This window comes from Hypanus sabinus, chromosome 8 (genome assembly GCF_030144855.1).
Source record: "Hypanus sabinus isolate sHypSab1 chromosome 8, sHypSab1.hap1, whole genome shotgun sequence".
Lineage (NCBI taxonomy): Eukaryota > Metazoa > Chordata > Chondrichthyes > Myliobatiformes > Dasyatidae > Hypanus > Hypanus sabinus.
This window is the reverse complement of record NC_082713.1, coordinates 161,388,831-161,407,612: the sequence shown is the minus strand read 5'-3', so window position 1 is coordinate 161,407,612 and position 18,782 is coordinate 161,388,831. Positions and strand designations below refer to the sequence as shown.

General features: G+C 41.3%; 2 protein-coding genes across 4 annotated transcripts in view; one reads left to right on the top strand and one right to left on the bottom strand.

Moving 5' to 3' along the window:
• The window catches only part of mettl25 (methyltransferase like 25), an 83,720-nt gene extending 82,571 nt beyond the window's left edge, over positions 1–1,149 (bottom strand). For all 3 annotated transcript variants that reach the window (XR_009513739.1, XM_059978406.1, XM_059978407.1), the window contains exon 1: positions 948–1,149. Coding sequence is in view for 2 of the 3 variants with exons in the window: in XM_059978406.1 (XP_059834389.1) it covers positions 948–1,149 (202 nt within the window). In the remaining variant the exon portion in view is untranslated. The remainder of the gene's footprint in view (positions 1–947) is intronic.
• On the top strand, positions 1,023–16,791 carry ccdc59 (coiled-coil domain containing 59). The gene is made up of 4 exons (XM_059978409.1): positions 1,023–1,485; positions 9,447–9,681; positions 11,229–11,307; positions 14,575–16,791. The coding sequence occupies exons 1-4, from the start codon at positions 1,155–1,157 to the stop codon at positions 14,734–14,736; spliced, it is 807 nt and encodes a 268-aa protein (XP_059834392.1). The 5' UTR covers positions 1,023–1,154; the 3' UTR covers positions 14,737–16,791.
• Positions 16,792–18,782: the final 1,991 nt, after the last annotated feature.

Genomic DNA, 18,782 nt, shown 5'->3' with positions numbered 1-18,782 from the left:
GAGAGAATAGGTTTAGGGATTTTTTTGATTCACTTTTTAACTTGTTCGGCACAACATTGTGGGCCGAAGGGCCTGTGCTATGTTGCTATTGCCTTTTCTCCCCCACACTGATGGACAATACTGAATTCAGCACCATGGTGAAAGTGTTCAAATTCATCTTTTTTGTCAGAGAGTCAGACAGCTATTGCCTTTTCAGGAATGTGAAGGTTCAGGGGTAAAATGCTAGTGATCGATAGTGTTTAACTGATTTGAAACTGTGGGGTTAAGCAGATCACATTTTCTGCCCCACATTATTCAGTTTCTGATGGTTCTTGTATTTTAAACCACACAGTATCAAAGATGTGTAGAACAAGGTGCAACACTCACATAAATGACTGCCTATTCTGTTTGTTGGTGTAGGTGAAGACAGTAACATTGTCCATGGTCATTAGGGAAGAAAGATGCCGATTTTTTTCTCAATCAAATGCCATTGGTTCACTACTGTCTGTGGAACCTTACTTTGAGCATATTAGCTACTGTGTATAAAAAATATGCTGGAAAACTAAAAGAGAAACATACTTAATCAATAACCTCTCATCAAGTCAACAATTTGAAAAGTTTCTTAATGCCTATTTATGTGCTGCTTCAACGGCTAGCTATTTCCAGCATCTCCTTAACATTTAAAAATATATTAACAGTTGTATATTCTACATTACTAGTAAAACTTCAAAATAATTATTTGTAATTTTTGGGGCCTCCTGAGGTCATGAAGGGTTCTACAAAAATGCAGGCACTTTAATTTATTTCATGCTTATTCAATGCATGATTCAGCTATTACTCAGGAGGATTGTTTACTCCTTCCTATCAATGGTGTCATTGTAAGATCCAGATGTTTAGTCAGCTTCTTGTAGAACTTCCTTTGGCAAACATTATTGGGAACTGTAACTCCCAAGTCCAAACGTTCTTACCACTTGTGCTTCCTCCCTGCTGAGAGAAGAGACTCGAAATGACGGTTTCAGGCGACACAGCCACAAACTCATTCCATATGTCCTTGGTATAAAAATCAACTGTGTGCACGTTTGCTATTTTGATGTAAATGTCCAGGAAGTCAGTGAGAAGTTTGATTTTGCTCTTCAGCAAGTCCAAAGCCACATCCCGGGAGAAAGACATTGCGAATGAAGATTCGGGGCTCCTGCGGACCCGGATTCCAACAACCAACAGCCAAAAGGCCCAAACCCAAGCGGGCTTGTCTCACTGAAATGACAGAAGAATCCCACCGAGGAGCATCTGGACCTCCACGCGGAATTAGCGGCGCAACCGGGACGGAGGTTCCTTCCGGCCGCCGTAGTCTCGGCGCTGTTGATGACGTCACCGTCCGGAGGAGAATGGCGCCGGTCAAGCAGTCGCAGAGAAGCTCCAGTCGTGTGGACAGGGAAATGGTTGTGAAGGCGAGTGGGAAGAGGAATTCCCGGTATTTTAAGAAGGGCTGGGGCAGCATTAAGGAAGGTGAGAAGATTGAATTGAAATTGATTTGTTATTGTCACGTGTAACGGCGGTTGAAAACACGTTGTTTTGCATCTGTTCAGACCTTTTCATCAGATCAGTACATTTGAGGTGAAAAGTAATAACGATATAGAGAAGGTGTAAGGCCACGACAAGGGAAATTGTGAGGGAGAAAGTAATCCATCGTAGGAGAAGTCGGTTCAAGCGTTTTTAATAGACGTTGTCCGTGAACCCGGCGGTGCGCGTTTCTATGCTTTTGCATTTTCAGCCCAGTGGGAGAGCACTGTGTTACGCCGGCAACTTTTCCGATTCGAATACGAGCTCGCGTGACCGGGCAGAGAGGCAGCGTTCACTTGTAGGATTCTGTGGATAAAACATGCGAGTCACTTTCTCAAGTCGCAGCCCTTCCGTTGCGAATAAACCGAAAACAGTCGCCTCACAATTACGTCATTGCGTCAGACTCACTTTCTTAAAGTAAACACAGCTCAATAACGATGCTAGTGAATTCCATTGCAAACAATATGTGTCATCTGTCACCCTACGTACTGACCACTAACACGAGATTATTCGGACGCTGTAAATCGAAAGCAAGCCACTCAAAGTGTTGGAGGAACTCAAGCGGGTCAAACAGCATCTATAGAAATTTAGCCGGGGAGAGTTTAGCACAAAGGGGAATTGGAAACTCAGAGACAATCTTGTATACTGTGTGAATGGATTTGGCAAAGAGGCCAACCGTTCTGCATCTAGTTTATCCAGCATACCATGGAAGAAGTTCAAGCCCCTGGATTGTGGAAAACAATTGTGTGAATTGGCTAATGTTATTAGATCTTTTGGATTTCATGAGCAATTACAGTAAGATTCAGATAGAAATGAGTCCCTTTTTAGATGTCAAAAAGGGAGAGGATAAAATTTGGTGGTCAAATTGTTAGATGTTGGAGGTGTCATAAATTTCAAATTCAATAGAATTTATTAAAAGGCTCATGACGTGGAAGATGAGGACGAATGGGTGAGGGAACAAGCATTATTGTTGCTGAGAAGAAAGAATCAGAGCAGAAGTGTGGGAAATAAAGGAGCTTTGGTTAAGAGAACAATCGGCTACAGCAGAAGAAAAGCCACAGTTGAAGGAAAAATAAAGATATCCCAGAAACAGTGGCCTGGAAAATCTTATCAAAGCAACTGAGACAAAGAACCTTGGAGAATGGAATGAAATTGTTACTGGAAGCAGAGTGAGAAGTTTAACACCGGGAGTTCTACATGTAATGCCTAGAGACTTCCTTCCCTATACTTATGTAGCTGCCAGAACCAGAGTGTTTTACACAGAAGCTGGAAATGCAGGGCGACACACAAAATGCTGGAGGAGCTCAGCAGGTCTGGCATCATCCATGGAGAAGAACAAGCAGTTGCCATTTTGGCCAAGGCCCTTCATCAGGACTCTGAACAAAACATCACCCTCTTATTGCTGACCTGCTGAGTTCCTCCATCATTTTGTGGGTGTTGAGCGAAGATTTAGTCAAAATAGCTTTGGAGTCTGTGGTCTTGTCACAGATAGCAGTCACTATCCTGTCCGTCAGCTGGAGGAAGAAATTGGAAGGTAGAGTCAAATGTGACCATGTAAAAGTAAACATTGAGTGGAAATTCAAAGTTTAAAGTAAATTTATTATCAAATGACAAATGTCATCATATACAACCCTGAGATTCATTTTCTTGCAGGAATTTACAGTAAATAAAAGAAATGCAATAGAGTCAGTGAAAGACCACGCCCAACAGGGTGGACATACAATGTGCAAAAGACAACAAACTGTGCAAATACGAAAAGAAAAAAAAGAAATAATCGTAATAAATAAAATGCGATAAGTATTGAAAAGATGAGATGAAGAGTCCTTGAAAGTGGGTCCATGGGTTGTGGGAACAGTTCAGTGAAGTTATCCCCTCTGGTTCAAGAGCCTGATGTTTGAGTCGTAATAACAGATCCTGAACCTGGCGACGTGGGTCAGAGGTTCCTGTTTCTCCTTTTTGATGGCAGCAGCAAGAAAAGCATGTGGCCTGGGTGCTCATGGACCTCCGGTTTCCTCTTTGTAAAGTCAACAAACAACTCCTTAGTCTTGCTGACATTGAGTGAGAGGTTGTTGTGGCACCACTCAGTCAGATTTTCAATCTTCCTACTATATGCTGATTTGTCACCCCCTTGATTTGGCCACTGACTAGTATCATCAGCTTATTTAAATATGGAATTGGAGCTGTGCTTAGCCTCACAGTCACAAATATAAAGTGAGTAGAGCGGGGGCAAATCACAGGGGTGCTCTGTGCTGATGGAGGTTGTGAAGGCGATGTCTTTGCAAATCCAAACTGAATGGGATCTGCAAATGAGACGATCAAGGAACTAGTTGTGCAAGGGCAAGTTCTTGAAGCTTATTGATTAGTTCTGAGGTGATTAGTATCAAAATTATTTTTTTAAGTTTTGTACAGAATTCTGCCAACTGTACATATAGTCAGCAGTGACACAGAATAGGAGGCAAAAGTGAGTTCCTCAACAGAAGTGAAATGAGGGCAGTTTCAAATATCCCACGATGAGACATAACTTTTGTCCATTCCTGTAGCCAGCTACACCTTTGATTTGGAGAAAGTGAATGGAGTTATGGGAGATGTTATCCAGTGAAAGAATGAGTTCAGTTCAGCTGGATGAGTGCAAATGGCAGTAGAGCGACACCAATTGGGCCAACCACTCATTAACAAACCTGTTCTAAGACTCCACTCTTGTGGGGTGGAGATGTAAAGGGTTTGAAGATTGGGCCTGACCAGTTGACTGGCAATTTTGAAGCAATAGAGCTGTTGTGCATGTTGGTAAGAAGGAACAGCAATAAGTGGAAAGAGTAGGTGAAATCAAGTTCTGTGGCTCAAAACCCGCAAAAAATCATTTCTGTTTCTGGAATTGTTAAATTCTCTTTAAGTATAGTTGTTTTAATTACAGTTTAAATATTTTGTAAATAAAGTCAAAGCATTCAGAAATATTTAAACATATTTAAATCAACCAAGAAAAAGAAAAGAATTACTTCCTTGTATCTGTTCCTGCATTCAAATAAGAGAACCCATTGCTATAATGGAGTTTGCCTGTGGTGGGTGAATTTCCCACCATACAATGTTGATATTTACCTCAGCTTCTACAAGGATTTGAATGTCAAAGTGAATTCTTCAATTGTGTGCAGATTAAAGGCTCATAAATACTTCTGCGTAGGGTGTACAACGTAGCCTACACCATTGTGCGCATTTATACTTGTGCATTGGTGCGTCTGTGTCGCTCTGCAATTCACCGCCAAAACACTAGTGGGGTTCCTATGCCACTGTGTAGTATTTCTTTGTGAACTTCAAACAATGGCAACTGAAACTGAGCGCATCATGTTGGAGTTGGAGCTAATAAGTGTTGGACAAGGTTACTTTTATTGAAATTACTGCAACGCAGAAAAGAGAGAAGACGCCGGAGGAGATGGTATGTACGACCATTGAACATATTGAGGCAGAAGGAGGGTGAATTTTCTGTGCTTGTCCGACCACTGAGAGAGATGGATGAGGAAATGCATTTCAAATATTTTCGGATGTCGGCAGGTAAATTTGACGATTTGGTTCATCGTTCAGAAGCAACCGGAAATGCGGAGGAGGAAATGCGATGCTACCTAGCGGACCAATCACAGTTGTTGCGGTTTGCGTCGCAACGATGCATATTTACATTTTGGGGAGGTGCGTGTCAGGCTACAGCGTAGAGTACAGTGTAGATTCAACACGCATAAATTGGCCTTTTGAGATGTTACAGTATCTGGGGTGCTACAGTGGTGTAGCAGTTACCACGACGTTATTACAGCTCAGGGCACTGGAGTTCTGGGTTCACTTTTGGTGTTTTCTGTAAAGAGTTTGTACATCCCATGGGTGTTTCAGTTTCCTCCAACCGTCCAAAAATGTATAATCATAGAAACATAAAATTAGGTGCAGGAGTAGGCCATTCGGTCCTTTGAGCCTGCATTAGGCTCATGGCTGATCATCCAACTCAGAACCCTGTACCTGCTTTCTCTCCATACGCCCCGATCCCTTTAGCCACAAGGGCCATATCTAACTTCCTCTTAAATATAGCCAATGAACTGGCCTCAACTGTTTCCTGTGGCAGAGAATCAGTGTATCATAGAATTCCACAAATTCACCACTCTCTGTGTGAAGAAATTTTTCCTCATCTCAGTCCTAAAAGGCTTCCCTTTTATCCTTAAACTGTGACCCCTCGTTCTGGACTTCCGCAACATTGGAAACAATCTTCCTGCATCTAGTCTGTCCAATCTAGAATTGTATACATTTCAATAAGACTCGCCCTCAATCTTCTAAATTCCAGTGAGTATAAGCCTAGTCGATCCAGTCTTTCTTCATATGAAAGTCCTGCCATCCCAGGAATCAATCTGTTGAACCTTCTTTGTACTCCCTCTATGGCAAGAATGTCTTTCCTCAGATTAGGGGTCCAAAACTGCACACAATATTCTAGGTGCGGTCTCACCAAGGCCTTGTACAACTGCAATAGAACCTCCCTGCTCCTGTACTCAAATCCCTTTGCTATGAATGCCAACATACCATTTGCCTTTTTCACCACCTGCTGTACCTGCACGCCCACCTTCAATGACTGGTGTATAATGACACCTAGGTATTGTTGCATCTCCCCTTTTCCTAATCGGTCACCGTTCAGATTATAATCTGTTTTCCTGTTCTTGCAGCCAAAGTGGATAACCTCACATTTATCCACATTGCATCTGCCATGAATTTGCCCATTCACCTAACCTATCCAAGTCACTCTGCATCCTCTTAGCATCCTCCTCACAGCTAACACTGCCACCCAGCTTCGTGTCACCCCCAAACTTGAAGATGCTGCATTTAATTCCCTCGTCTAAATCATTAATATATATTGTAAACAACTAGGGTCCCAGTACTGAGCCTTGCGGTACCCCACTAGTCACTGCCTGCCATTCTGAAAAGGTCCCGTTTACTCCCACTCTTTGAAGCTTTTACAGTCAGTTTTTATGTTCCCTGCCGGCTTTCTCTCATAATCTTTTCTCCCTTTCCTAATTAAGCCCTCTGTCCTCCTCTGCTGGTCTCTGAATTTCTCCCAGTCCTCAGGTGTGCCGCTTTTTTTTTGCTAATTTATATGTTTCTTCTTTGGACTTGATACTATCCCTAATTTCTCTTGTCAGCCACAGGTGCACTACCTTCCCTGGTTTATTCTTTTGCCAGACTGGGATGAACAATTGTTGTAGTTCATCCATGCGATCTTTAAATGCTTGTAATTGCATCTCCACCGTCAACCCTTTAAGTATCATTTGCCAGTCTATCTTAGCTAATTCATGTCTCATACCTTCAAAGTTACCCTTCTTTAAGTTCAGAACCTCTGTTTCTGAATTAACTATGTCACTCTCTATCTTAAAGAAGAATTCCACCATATTATGGTCACTCTTACCCAAGGGGCCTCGCACACAAAGATTGCTAACTAACCCTTCCTCGTTGTTCAATACCCAATCTAGAATGGCCTGCCCAATCTAGAATGGCCTGCTCTCTAGTTGGTTCAGAAAACCATCCCGCATAAATTCCAAGAAATCCTCTTCCTCAGCACCCTTACCAATTTGGTTCACTCAATCTATGTGTAGATTGAAGTCACCCATTATAATTACTGTTCCTTTATTGCACACATTTCTAATTTCCTGTTCAATGCCATCCCCTACCTCACTGCTACTGTTAGGTGGCTTGTACACAACTCCCACCAGCATTTTCTGCCCCTTAGTGTTATGCAGCTCTACCCATATCGATTCCACATCCTCCAGGCTAATGTTCTTCCTTTCTATTGCGTTAATCTCCTCTCTAACCAGCAATGCTACCCCACCTCCTTTTCTTTCCTGTCTATCCCTCCTGAATATTGAATATCTCTGGATGTTGAGCTCCCATCCTTGGGCACCCTGGAGCCATGTCTCTGTGATCCCAACTATATCATATTCATTAATAACTATCTGCACATTCAATTCATCCACCTTGTTACGAATGCTCCTCGCCTTCAGGCTTGTTTTTATAACACTCTTAGCCCTTATACAATTATGTTGAAAAGTGGCTCTTTTTGCTTTTTGCCCTGGATTTGCCTGCCTGCCTGCTACTTTTACTTTTCAACTTACTACATTTTGCTTCTACCCTCATTTTACACCCCTCTGTCTCTCTGCACTTGTTCCCATCCCCCTGCCACATTAGTTTAAATCCTCCTGAACAGCAGTAGCAAACACTCCCCCTAGGACATTGGTTCCAGTCCAGCCCAGGTGCAGACCGTCCTGTTTATACCAGTCCCACCTCCCCCAGAACTGGTTCCAATGCCCCAGAAATTTGAATCCCTCCCCCTTTCACCATTTTTCAAGCCACGTATTCATCAGAAATATCCTCCTATTTCTACTCTGACTAGCACGTAGCACTGGTAGTAATCCAGAGATTATTACCTTTATGGTCCTACTTTTTAGTTTATCTCCTAGCTCCCTAAATTCACCTTGTAGGACCTCATCCCATTTTTTACCTATATTGTTGGTATCTATGTGCACCACGACCACTGGTTCCCATTCCACCCTCCCATTCCAGAATGTCCTGCAGCCGCTCAGAGACATCCTTGACCCTTGCACCAGGGAGGCAAGATACCATCCTGGAGTCTCGTTTGCGGCCGCAGAAACGCCTATCTATTCCCCTTACAATCGAATCCCCTATCACTTTAGCTCTCCCACTCATTTCCCTTCCCTCCTGTGCCGCAGAGCCACCCATGGTGCAATGAATTCGGCTGCTGTTGCCTTCCCCTGATGAGACATTTCCCCCAACAGTATCCAAAACAGTATATCTGTTTAAGAGGGAGATGACATCAGGGGACTCCTGCACTACCTTCCTACTGCTACGCTGTCTAGTGGTCACCCCTTCCCTTTCTGCCTGTGTAGCCTTTACCTGTGGTGTGGCCAATTCACAAAACGTGCTACTTACAACTTTCTCAGCATCGCGGATGCTCCAGTATGGATCCAATCGCAGCTCCAGACACTCAATGTGGTCTGCAAGAAGCTGCAGTTGGACACACTTCCTGCACACTTAGTTGTCAGGGACACTGGAAGTATCCCTGATTTCCCACAAGCTGCAAGATGAACAAACCACGGGGCCGATTGCAGCTGCCATGACCTCCATTCTCTTCTCTTCCATGATTTCCACTCCTTCACTGGCCCACTCATTCACAGGCCGCTCCACTTGAGGTAATCCTCTATTTATTTGTTTGAGCTTTTCAAACGGCTTGGTCACCTGACCTTGATTGCCCAATCAGCTGCTTTCTGCTGAGTTTGAGCTATTCAAATCTTGATTGCACAGTCCAGCTGCTAAAACTGGCAGAATCTCTCGAGTCAAAGCCTCAAATCTCCACTCCTTCACTGGCCCACTCACTCACTGGTCGCTTTCCACAGCCAGCAGCAATCATTAGCAGATTGTTCGCTGTAGTTATCCTATGATTAGGTTATTGTTAAGTGGGTTGCTTGGTGGCATGACTCATTGGGCCAGAAGGTCCTGTTGCATGCTGTATCGCTAAATAAATAAATTATATTTTTATGGTTTTTGACCAGGTGTGTTTCCATTTCACTCTTCTTACTTTTTGTTTGCCCACAAATTCACCTCTGTTCTAACCACTTGCAGGGTTTGAGCTATCTAGGAACTTCAATGTAGATTGTCATTGTTGGTTGCAACTAAGTTATTTAAGAAATGATATCCTTGTTATCCTTAGATCGTTGTCTTGAGAATTATCTAATTCTTGTTTTTCTGATATGGTCACAAATTTTTAAATAATTTTTGGGAAAAAATGAACTATTCTGCTTATTACATATGTGATTTGGTTATTCATTTTGATGCCAGTGTCTAGTCTTTGATAAAATTCTGATTCTGTTCACTTTCAGGAAAGGGATTTGCTTTCCAGCAGAAGGCGAAGATTAAGCATCAGTACAAGAAGATATTGAGAAAAGAAAAACGAGCGCAGCATCCTCGAGATGTAGAGTATGCAGATAATTACCCAGATCATTTGCGCCATCTCTATCTGGCTGAAGAAGAGCTACTTAAGAAACAATCAAAGAAAGTCAAACGTGAGGAACCTGTAACAAGTCAGCCAGATTCTCAACCAGAGACACCAAAAAAGTAAGAGATTTTGGGCATTCTTTGAAAACTTGATTTGGAAAACAGTATTTAGCTTACTTGGTGCCTTCCCCAACTCTAAACTTTATTAATAGTATGAAGGTAATTAAAGTACTTTTCCAGGTGAAAATAACAACAGCATACTCATATTTAACTATTCTTTCTTCAAGTTTGAGTTAAAGATGCATGGGAAATTCTGTGTTCAGAAGTCAACTTCCATTTGCATGTTTGCCATTGTGGATCCATTTTGAACTGGAATTATTTTTTTTATTTTGTTGAGATAGAGTGCAGAATAGGCCCATCCAGCCCTTCGAGCCCCAACACCTGGCAATCCCCCGATACAAAGCTGGCCTAATCACTGTAAAATTTACAATGACCAATTAACCTGCCAACTAGTAGTTCTTTGGACTGTGGGAGGAAACCCACACAGTCAAGGGGAGAACGTAGAAACTCCTTAGACAGCGGTTGGTTTCAAATTGCTGCTACTATCAAGCATTTTGCTAACCACTAAGCTACCATGCTGCTTGCGCATACAGAAAGACACTGAAAAGCTAGACTATACCATTACACAGTGCCTTGAGGTGGAACAAGATGCAAGATCGTAATGAGATAGATTATGTCAATAGTTTTATCTTATTGTATTGAGGAACCATTTATTAGGCCTATAACAGTGGAGCAGAAGTTGTCCTTGGGCCCGATGGTACATGGTGTCAGAGGGGAAAAGAGAGAATGGGGTGGGTAGGGGTGTTGATTATGCTGGCTGCTTTACTGAGGCTCGGGTAGATGGAGCTCGTCAGCCTGGGAAGGCAGTCCATCTAAGAGGAGGAAATCTCTGATTTCAAACCTCTGCTGCCTTGCAGCCATACCCACTCAAGGGAAAGGCTTCGGGAGTAAACCCTGAGGACAAATCCGGAGCTGGAATCCCTAAGGCAGTCCGACGTTGCCTTCAACCTCGCTCTGGCAACTCCTGCGACAACACTGGTGCCAAGCTGTATCCGCCCTTGGACAACATCAGTGGCGTGGAGAAGGGAGACTCACTGCATGGGCAACTGCCGGTCTTCCATACAACCTTGCCCAGGCCTGTGCCCTGGAGAGGATGCAGATCCATGATCTTGCAAGACGAACAGATAACACTAAGGCAGTGAGACATATAGACAGAGCTTATGTAGAGTGCTGTGTTTTATTGATTTAGTCTGCATTTCTTTATCAATGTGGTACTATAGAAAAGCTGGTAGAGCTTCTGGTTCAAGTAACCTGGGGTCAATTTTGACCTTGTGGAATGTGTACATTTCTCCAAGTCCCATAGGTATTCTGGTTGGCTGATTACTTGGCCATTGTAAATTATCGAAGGTGTGGGGATGGATGGTAGAATCGAGTTGGATTGTTTATTGGCAATTGGAGACATGTGGGCTGTCATAATCCCAGTGGGCCAAATGGCCTACATTTTAAGGAAATGTGGAACCTACAAATTGTCTCTTGATTCAGTACTGCGGTTTGGCTTACTTGAGTAGAAAGGCAATTCCTCTCCTTCCATTCTTTTTTGATTTTAGGAAAAAGAAAAAGACATCTTATCAAAAAACTAAAGAGGAATATGAAAAAAGGCAAGCTGAATATAAAAGGAAGAAAGAAGTAAGTATCATGTTTTCTGTTTTTGGGCACAATAGTGTAGCCTTTAGCTAGCAATTTTAAATGTTGTTATAATTTTAAATTATATTAACTAAATTATAATTTAAATTGTGTTATAATTAGGCATGCCAATAGTGACACTTACAGTTCACCCATTAGGTCAGTAGAGACTGAACCTTTTCCAGATCAGCTGCTGTTACTTTGTTACCTTGGGCCACCTTGTCCCGAGTTATGAGGGAGGACCTTGCAATGTGATGTCATGTTGACAGAACAAACATCCTGTGTGCAAAATAGTCCACAGACCCCTTGCTTAGTGGTATCGGTTCAAGGCATAAAAAAGATTACAAACTCCTGGTGTAGCAGTTCAGTTACACTGGTGAATTCTGTCAGTTTGGCTCAGATCTGCTGCCATTTCTCACAAGTACAGGCCATGCTTTTAACCGTGCAAAAATATATTAACAATTCAATTTGTAATATCTCCAAAAAGCTGTCTTTAACATAAGCATTTTGACTTCCCAATATAAACAATGCATTAAAATGTTAATACCTGTCAGAAGTAAAAAACATCTCTTAACTAATGTGACAAACAGAATACTCTTTTAATTTATAGCTGTGGTTCTACAATATTGGCAAATCTACTCCCTATCTCTTCAAAGACCTTGACATCCTGGCCATTTTGTCCAAGAGTTAACACAGTACTTAAGCTGAGAGCCAAAATAGTATAATACAAAGTTTTCACATTCCCTTCTGCTACACTACTCTATGTTCCTATTCTTTAAAACATAGGATCTTAATTTTTGTTTATTAGTCTTATCAACTTGTCCAGCCATCTTCAAAGATTGATATTTGTGATGTCATCTAGTTTCCACAAGAATTCATTTGTCAGCACTGCAGTTCATCTGGTATATGTCTGTTTCCCTGATCTATTCCTCCTGAAGCTGGTACTTCCTCAGTATTTCAAAACTTCTTGTCTTTGTAAGTTAGAAGTATTTATAATATTTTTTTCCTATTTTGCAAGATAACATCCTGTTTTGATTCTACTTTGTGTCTCTACACTGAGTCAAATGCAGCAAACTAGTGGATCACTGGGATGGCTCCAGGTAATGATTAGAGAAGCAGCGATAACAGGGACTGTACTCCGTGTAACTGTGTCCCACATGGGGTATTGTACATTCTTGAAGCATTCTCATATGGGCTTCAGAAGAAGTCTTGAGTGAGTAACTTGTGCTCCACTCCAAGGCTGCAAATACTTCATCCCTGGTAATATAAATGTACTCCAGACGTCTCCACTTGTTTCTTTTATATTTTGAGTGACCATGATTTTCTCAGTAAACACCAAGGAGAAATATTCATTAAAATTCCCACCCACCTCCTGTGGTTCAGGCAGCCTTGCTGGTCTTTAAGGGGGGGGGGGGGGGGGGGGGGCGGGTCTACTCACTCCTTGGCCACCTTTGTACACGTAATATAGCAAAAGAACCTCTTGGCATTTTCCTTAACCTTCCCTGAAAGATCCTTCTCATACCTTCTCTTCGTCCTCCTATTTGTCCTCTTAATATTCATCAAGGAATTGGCTCTTGACGACCTAAACCTAGAGTATGCTTCTTTTTCTTGACCAGAGCCTCCTGTTAACCATAATTGCTGGGACTTAGCAGGTGTACAGTTTATCCTAACAAAAATCCTGCTGCTGGACACTTGACATTATATTCTTAAAATCCTCCCACTTGGCATTCATTGCTTTTCCTTCAAATATGCGCCCTTCTCCAATCCAGGGCCATAACTCTGGTTCCTATCCTACCCTTTTCTATCATAATCTAAAAACTAGTAGAATTATGGTCAAGAATAAACAGTCAATGTTCTGAAACATTGATTATTTCTTTCCATAGATGCTATCCATCCTGCTGAATTCCTCCTACATTTTGTAGAGTTTGAAGAAAACGTTTGTGAACCTTTTGCAATTACCTCGGGTTTTTTCTGCAATAGTTACTCATAAATGTGATCTGATCTTCATCTAAGTCACAATAATAGACAAACACAATCTGCCTAAACTAATAACACATAAACAGTTGTACTTTTCACGTGTTTATTGAACACATTGTTTAATAATTCACTGTCCAAGCTGGAAAATTTGTGAACCCTTGTATTTAATAACTGATAGAACCTCCTTTAGCAGCAAAAACCTCCACGAAGTGTTTCCTGTAGTTGCTGATGAGACTAGCGCAACAGCGAAGAGTAATTTTAGACCATCCCTCCATACAAAACTATTTAAGCTCATCTATATTTCTGGGATACCTTGCATGAACAGCCCTTTTCAGGTCATGCCACAGCATCTCAAATGGGTTAAGGTCTGGGCTCTGATTTAGCCATTCCATAACACGAATTCTCTTCTTTTTAAACCATTATGTTGTTGATTTACTCTTGTGTTTTGGGTCATTTTCTTGTTGAATCATCCAACTTCTATTTAGCTTCAGGGGACAGACTGCTACCTTGACATTCTCCTGTAAAATGTCATGATACAATTTTGAATTTATTGTTCTCTCGACGATTGCAAGCTGTCCAGGCCCTGAGGCAGCAAAGCAGGGCCCTTTATCTGTAAACTCAGGAAGCTTTCTTGGACACATCGCTCAAATTCCACCCCATCCAGGTCCTTAACATTGTGGATGATTCAGGTGATACTGGGGAAATTAATATCTCTCACTCCTACAACATTATTATTCTTAAAACTATGAGAAATTTCTTTAAGATTCTATACTACAGCCCCACTAGAGTGATCCTCCCCATTTTATTACTCCCGAGAATGTCATCTCTAGGTATTGCTTTATCACCTCACTTTCTTGTATTTCTGTCACACCTGTATCTGTATCCAGGATTTCTTGTAGAATTATTTCATGAATCATCTCCAATTTTATATCTGCATCCTGGAATATTGAGTTGCTAATCTTGCCTTTCTCAGACATGTTACCATTATGGTTATAAATTCCCAGTCCTCAGAGCTAATCCATACCCTGAGTTCATTTGCCTTGCCTGTTAAATCCTGAGCATTGAAATAAATGCCATTTTGAATATTCCTTTCCCTGACTTCAGTATGCCCCTGGCTATCGTGATTACCAGATTCGTTCTGGCTGACTTCTACTTATTCTGTGACTTGCCACTGTGGAGAGACTGCCCCCAAAGTAGAAAGGATTATTCTTCATTTCTTTTAATGTTATTGAATAAAGGATTTCTGTTAGTTCGTTTATTTTAAAGATAGTTCTTTTTCTCTTGTAATTTAAGGAAGCAGAAAAAAGGCAAAAAGAAAAGGAAGAGGCACAGATGAAATACAAAGAACAAAAACTGGAGAGGTATAGAATACTCTGTAAGAAGACAAGAACGGGGCAGCCAAACCTGAACCTGCAGATGGAATACTTGCTTAAAAAAATCCAAGAAAGGACATGAAATAAGATCATCCATTTCTAACTTTGAAAGTGGCACCACTTGTTCACTCATGGATCTCGTTACCTATTTAAAAATTTCTGATTCATTTGCCATTGGACCATGAAGATGAACATTTTACAATTTTTCATTCAGATCTTGAATGCTGGCCGCAAATAGCTCATTTGTAAGCATCAATAGCAAATGGAGGGAAAGAAAAACAATCTACAGTACCTTGGACCTTTATGATCTTAGGAAGATAATTCTGCTCTGCTCATTAGTTGGATTTAACTTTAATCAGTTTAACTTTGAAAAATGTGACATATTTATAACTTTTATATTTGGATCATTTGGGTTAAATGTTTTAATATTTTATCTAAATCTATGATACCTTGGCCAGTGGCCTTCCATATGGAGATATTACTGATTTTATTTTTAAAATGTGACATTGATGAGTCTAGTGACGTTTCTCATTTAACAGATATTAAAATATTGAAGGCAGTATCAATAATGTGCCAGTGGCATGGTAGTTGTATCTAAAAGTCAATACCGAATATTGAATCTGCAGTATAGGATTACATGTGTGCTAATGGAAGTAGTGAGTTTGACATTATCAAGCACATTAGATCAAAGCGCTACCATTCTGATATTCTGTGATGTGAACGGTGATGGACAGTGAAGTGGCTAATGAGAGAAAACAAAACGTGTGTTCATATTCTCAATGATGGTGTAGTCCAGCATGAATGCAAAAGGATGAAACATTCATAGTCTGTCTTCAGCCAGTTTGATTCCTTCCCTCATCAAGAAACAGCTATGTACACTTAACTGACAAGAACCAAGTGGTACTTCTGAAGGCCCGAGTTCCTGAATTGCCCATGGCTCTAGTCAAGCTGTTCCAATGCAGATACAAATTATTGTGGCTCGATATTGTCTCATCAGCCACAAACTTGTTTGTTGCTTTCTAACTCATACATGATAGGTAAAAATATATCTCTGGCCCTTCATTGCCACTGTAAAAAGATCTAGGAATGACTTGCCTAATATTTGTGGACTGTAGTGGTTCAAAAGCTGGCTTGCCCTGGTCTTTTCAAGGGTATTTAGAGAAGTTAATGAATGAATACAATGTGCATTGATAAACCCTCATCCACTGAATAGTTCATTCAGAAAAACGTCTTGAGTAATGATTTTCATTGGATAACGTCATCTTGTATTTGCACATAATGTTAATGTTGTACACTTTAAAATTAACAAACCTGGATGCAGAGTACAATTCCTCCTTTCTGCACCCATAATTGTGAATTAGATCCACTCTGATGCTAGCAAATGTGCCTGACTTTTGTTCACCTCTGCTGATTCAGGTCTTAAATCTTGGAGGGTGTCCTTTTGAAACTCAACTACACTTTTTAACATGGAACCTAACATCACAAGAAAAGTCCTTTCACTCAGTACTGCTGACCTCTTAAGCTAATCCCATTTGCTTGCACTTAGTCTGTATCCTTGTTCACGTGTCTTTCTAAGTACCTCCTATATGTTGCTTTTGTGTCTGCTTCTACCAGTGGCGTGTTGCAAGCACTCTTACCTTAAATTTATATCCTCTAGTATTTGACATTTTCACCATTCAACAAAGTCTATCTCCCCTGAATATGCCCCTCTCAATCTTATTTCCTGTTACTGGGTCACCCCTCAGTCTCCTATCACTGCAGCAGAAAAAATCCAGGTTTTTGGCCAACCTCTTCTTGATGCCAATACTCTCTGATCCTGGTAAAATCCTCATGAATCTCTTCTGCACATTTTCAATGCCTGCACATCCTTTCTGTAATGTAGCAACCAGGACTGTACAAATGTAACCAAACCAAAGTTATATATTAGCTGCAATATTATTTCTCAGCTTTTATACTCACTGCCCAAACTAAATTTGCTTGGAACTGTTAAAGAGAAATCATCTGTCTGAGTTAGATTTCAGTTCAGAATGTTATCGCCAATGTAATTTTGCTGGTTAACAAGGGAACTTGCTTTTTGCATCAGACCCCTTTGGATGCAAGAGCACAAAAGAGCAATAAAGTTAATAGCCTTTGTTAAGTGGTATTGATTAAGTGTTTTCTTGGAGAGGTATTGTTCCTGAAATGTCCAGTCATCTACTCTGCTGATTAATCAAGCATATGCAGATTCTTCCATAGACACTTGATTTAATATATTTTGAAGTGCTGGAACAGTGATTCTCTAGTGCTAGTGCCAAATTGGATCACTAAGAAAGTTAGGTCATTTAGCTGCAAAAAAGGTGCAACTGCAGTCGAGTCATAGAGTGGACTAGCATGGAAACAGACTCTTTGGCCATAATGGGCACCAAAAGCCAACTATGATGCCCACCAAGCTAGTCCCATTTGCCTGCACTTGGCCCATACTCTGCTAAACATCTCCTATCCATGTACTTATCCAAATGTCTTTTGATTGTTGTTCTGTGGCAGCTCATTCCACATGCACACCACCCTTTCTGTGAAGATGTCCCTCGTGGATCTTTCAGCTATCGAAGTATTGGGTTCTCCATTCAAAAAGATGTGTTAAATGATAATTTGCCCATTTCCAGGTGACAGAACACCATATATATCAAAGATGCTGCTGCTTAGTTGGGCAGTAGTCAGTGAAGAGTGTATCTTTAAAGCAGGGTATCCTAACCTGAAGTCCACGACCCCTCAGTTAATGGTGGGGATCCATGGCATAAAAAGGGTTGGGAACTCCTGCTTTAAAGGTATATTTTGTTTGCTTGCCAGGGAGCAGTAGCATACATTATGGCTGTCATGGAGACAGGGGCTGGAGAGGACATTGAGAGCTCACAAGAAGTTCTCTGAAAGTGACATTGAAAAGCTGTTGAATGAGATGGGGATCAAAAGGGTGGCCCTACGTGCAACGTGTCATGACATCATAGATGTGTCAAGTGACGTAGGTTTTTTCATACTAAAACATCCCTGACACACATTCTCAAACATTCATCTTTATAAATGTCCCTTATCTCCTTGTGTAACCACAGTATCTTCTCCCCCACCCCCCCCCCCATCCCCTAATTGACAGTCACCCTCCACAGCCCTTCACACATAGAGGAAGTAAGGTGGGTAGGAAAGATCTCATTATAATCAAATAAATTATTAATAACATCCCTGTGCATCTGTGCTGATGGAGATTGTGGAAAAGAAGTTGTTGCCAATCCAAACTAACGGGTCCACAAATGAGGATCCAGTTAGACAAGGAGGTATTGAGAAAAGGACTTGAAGCTTATTTAGTTTTGAGGGAATGATGGTATCAAATGCTGAGCTGTAGTCAACAATGAGCATTCTGTATGCATCTTCACTGTCCAGATGTTCCAGAGCTGAGTAAAGAGCCAATAAAATGGCATTTGCAGTTGACATGTTGTGACGATAGGTAGATTGGAGTGGACCCAAGTTGCTCCTTGGGCAGGAGCTGATGTTTCATCACCAACCTCTCTAAGTACTTCTTCACAGTGGGTGTATTGGCAGAATAAATTGTTTAATTTGATGTCATGGTCAGCTCAGACACTGGGCTGAAGGGCCTGTTCCTGTGCTGTATTGTCCAATATTGGGAGTCCTTGTGCAGGATTCCATAAAGGTTAACATGCAGGATAAGTCAAAAGCAAGGAAGGCAAATGCAATGTTAGTATTGATTCCTAGAGGACTAAAATATAAAAACAAGAATGCAATGCAGAGGCTTTATAAGGCATTGGTAAGACTGCACTTGGAGTATCGTGAGCAGTTTTGGGGCCTTTATCTAAGAGAGGATGCAATGGCATTGGAAAAAGGTCCAGAGGAGGTTTATCTCAGGAATGAAAGGGTTAATGTGTGAGGAGCTTTTGATGCCTCTGGGTCTGTACACTCTGGAGTTTAGAAGAATGGGGGGAATTTCATTGAAACCTACCACATTTTGAAAGGCCTAAATAGAGTGGATGTGGAGAAGATGTTTCCAATACTAGGACCAGAGGGCACAACCTCAGAATAAAAATATGTCCCTTTAGAACAGAGTTGAGGAGGAATATCTTGCCAGATGGTGATGAATCTGTCAAA

What these genes read in the sequence shown, in the direction of transcription:
- ccdc59 (XM_059978409.1), top strand. Translation starts at nt 1,155, where the DNA reads ATGAAGATTCGGGGCTCCTGCGGACCCGGATTCCAACAACCAACAGCC. An exon ending in CTGGGGCAGCATTAAGGAAG is followed by an intron (nt 1,486 to 9,446) that starts GTGAGAAGATTG and finishes GTTCACTTTCAG; the next exon opens with GAAAGGGATTTGCTTTCCAG. An exon ending in CAACCAGAGACACCAAAAAA is followed by an intron (nt 9,682 to 11,228) that starts GTAAGAGATTTT and finishes TTTTGATTTTAG; the next exon opens with GAAAAAGAAAAAGACATCTT.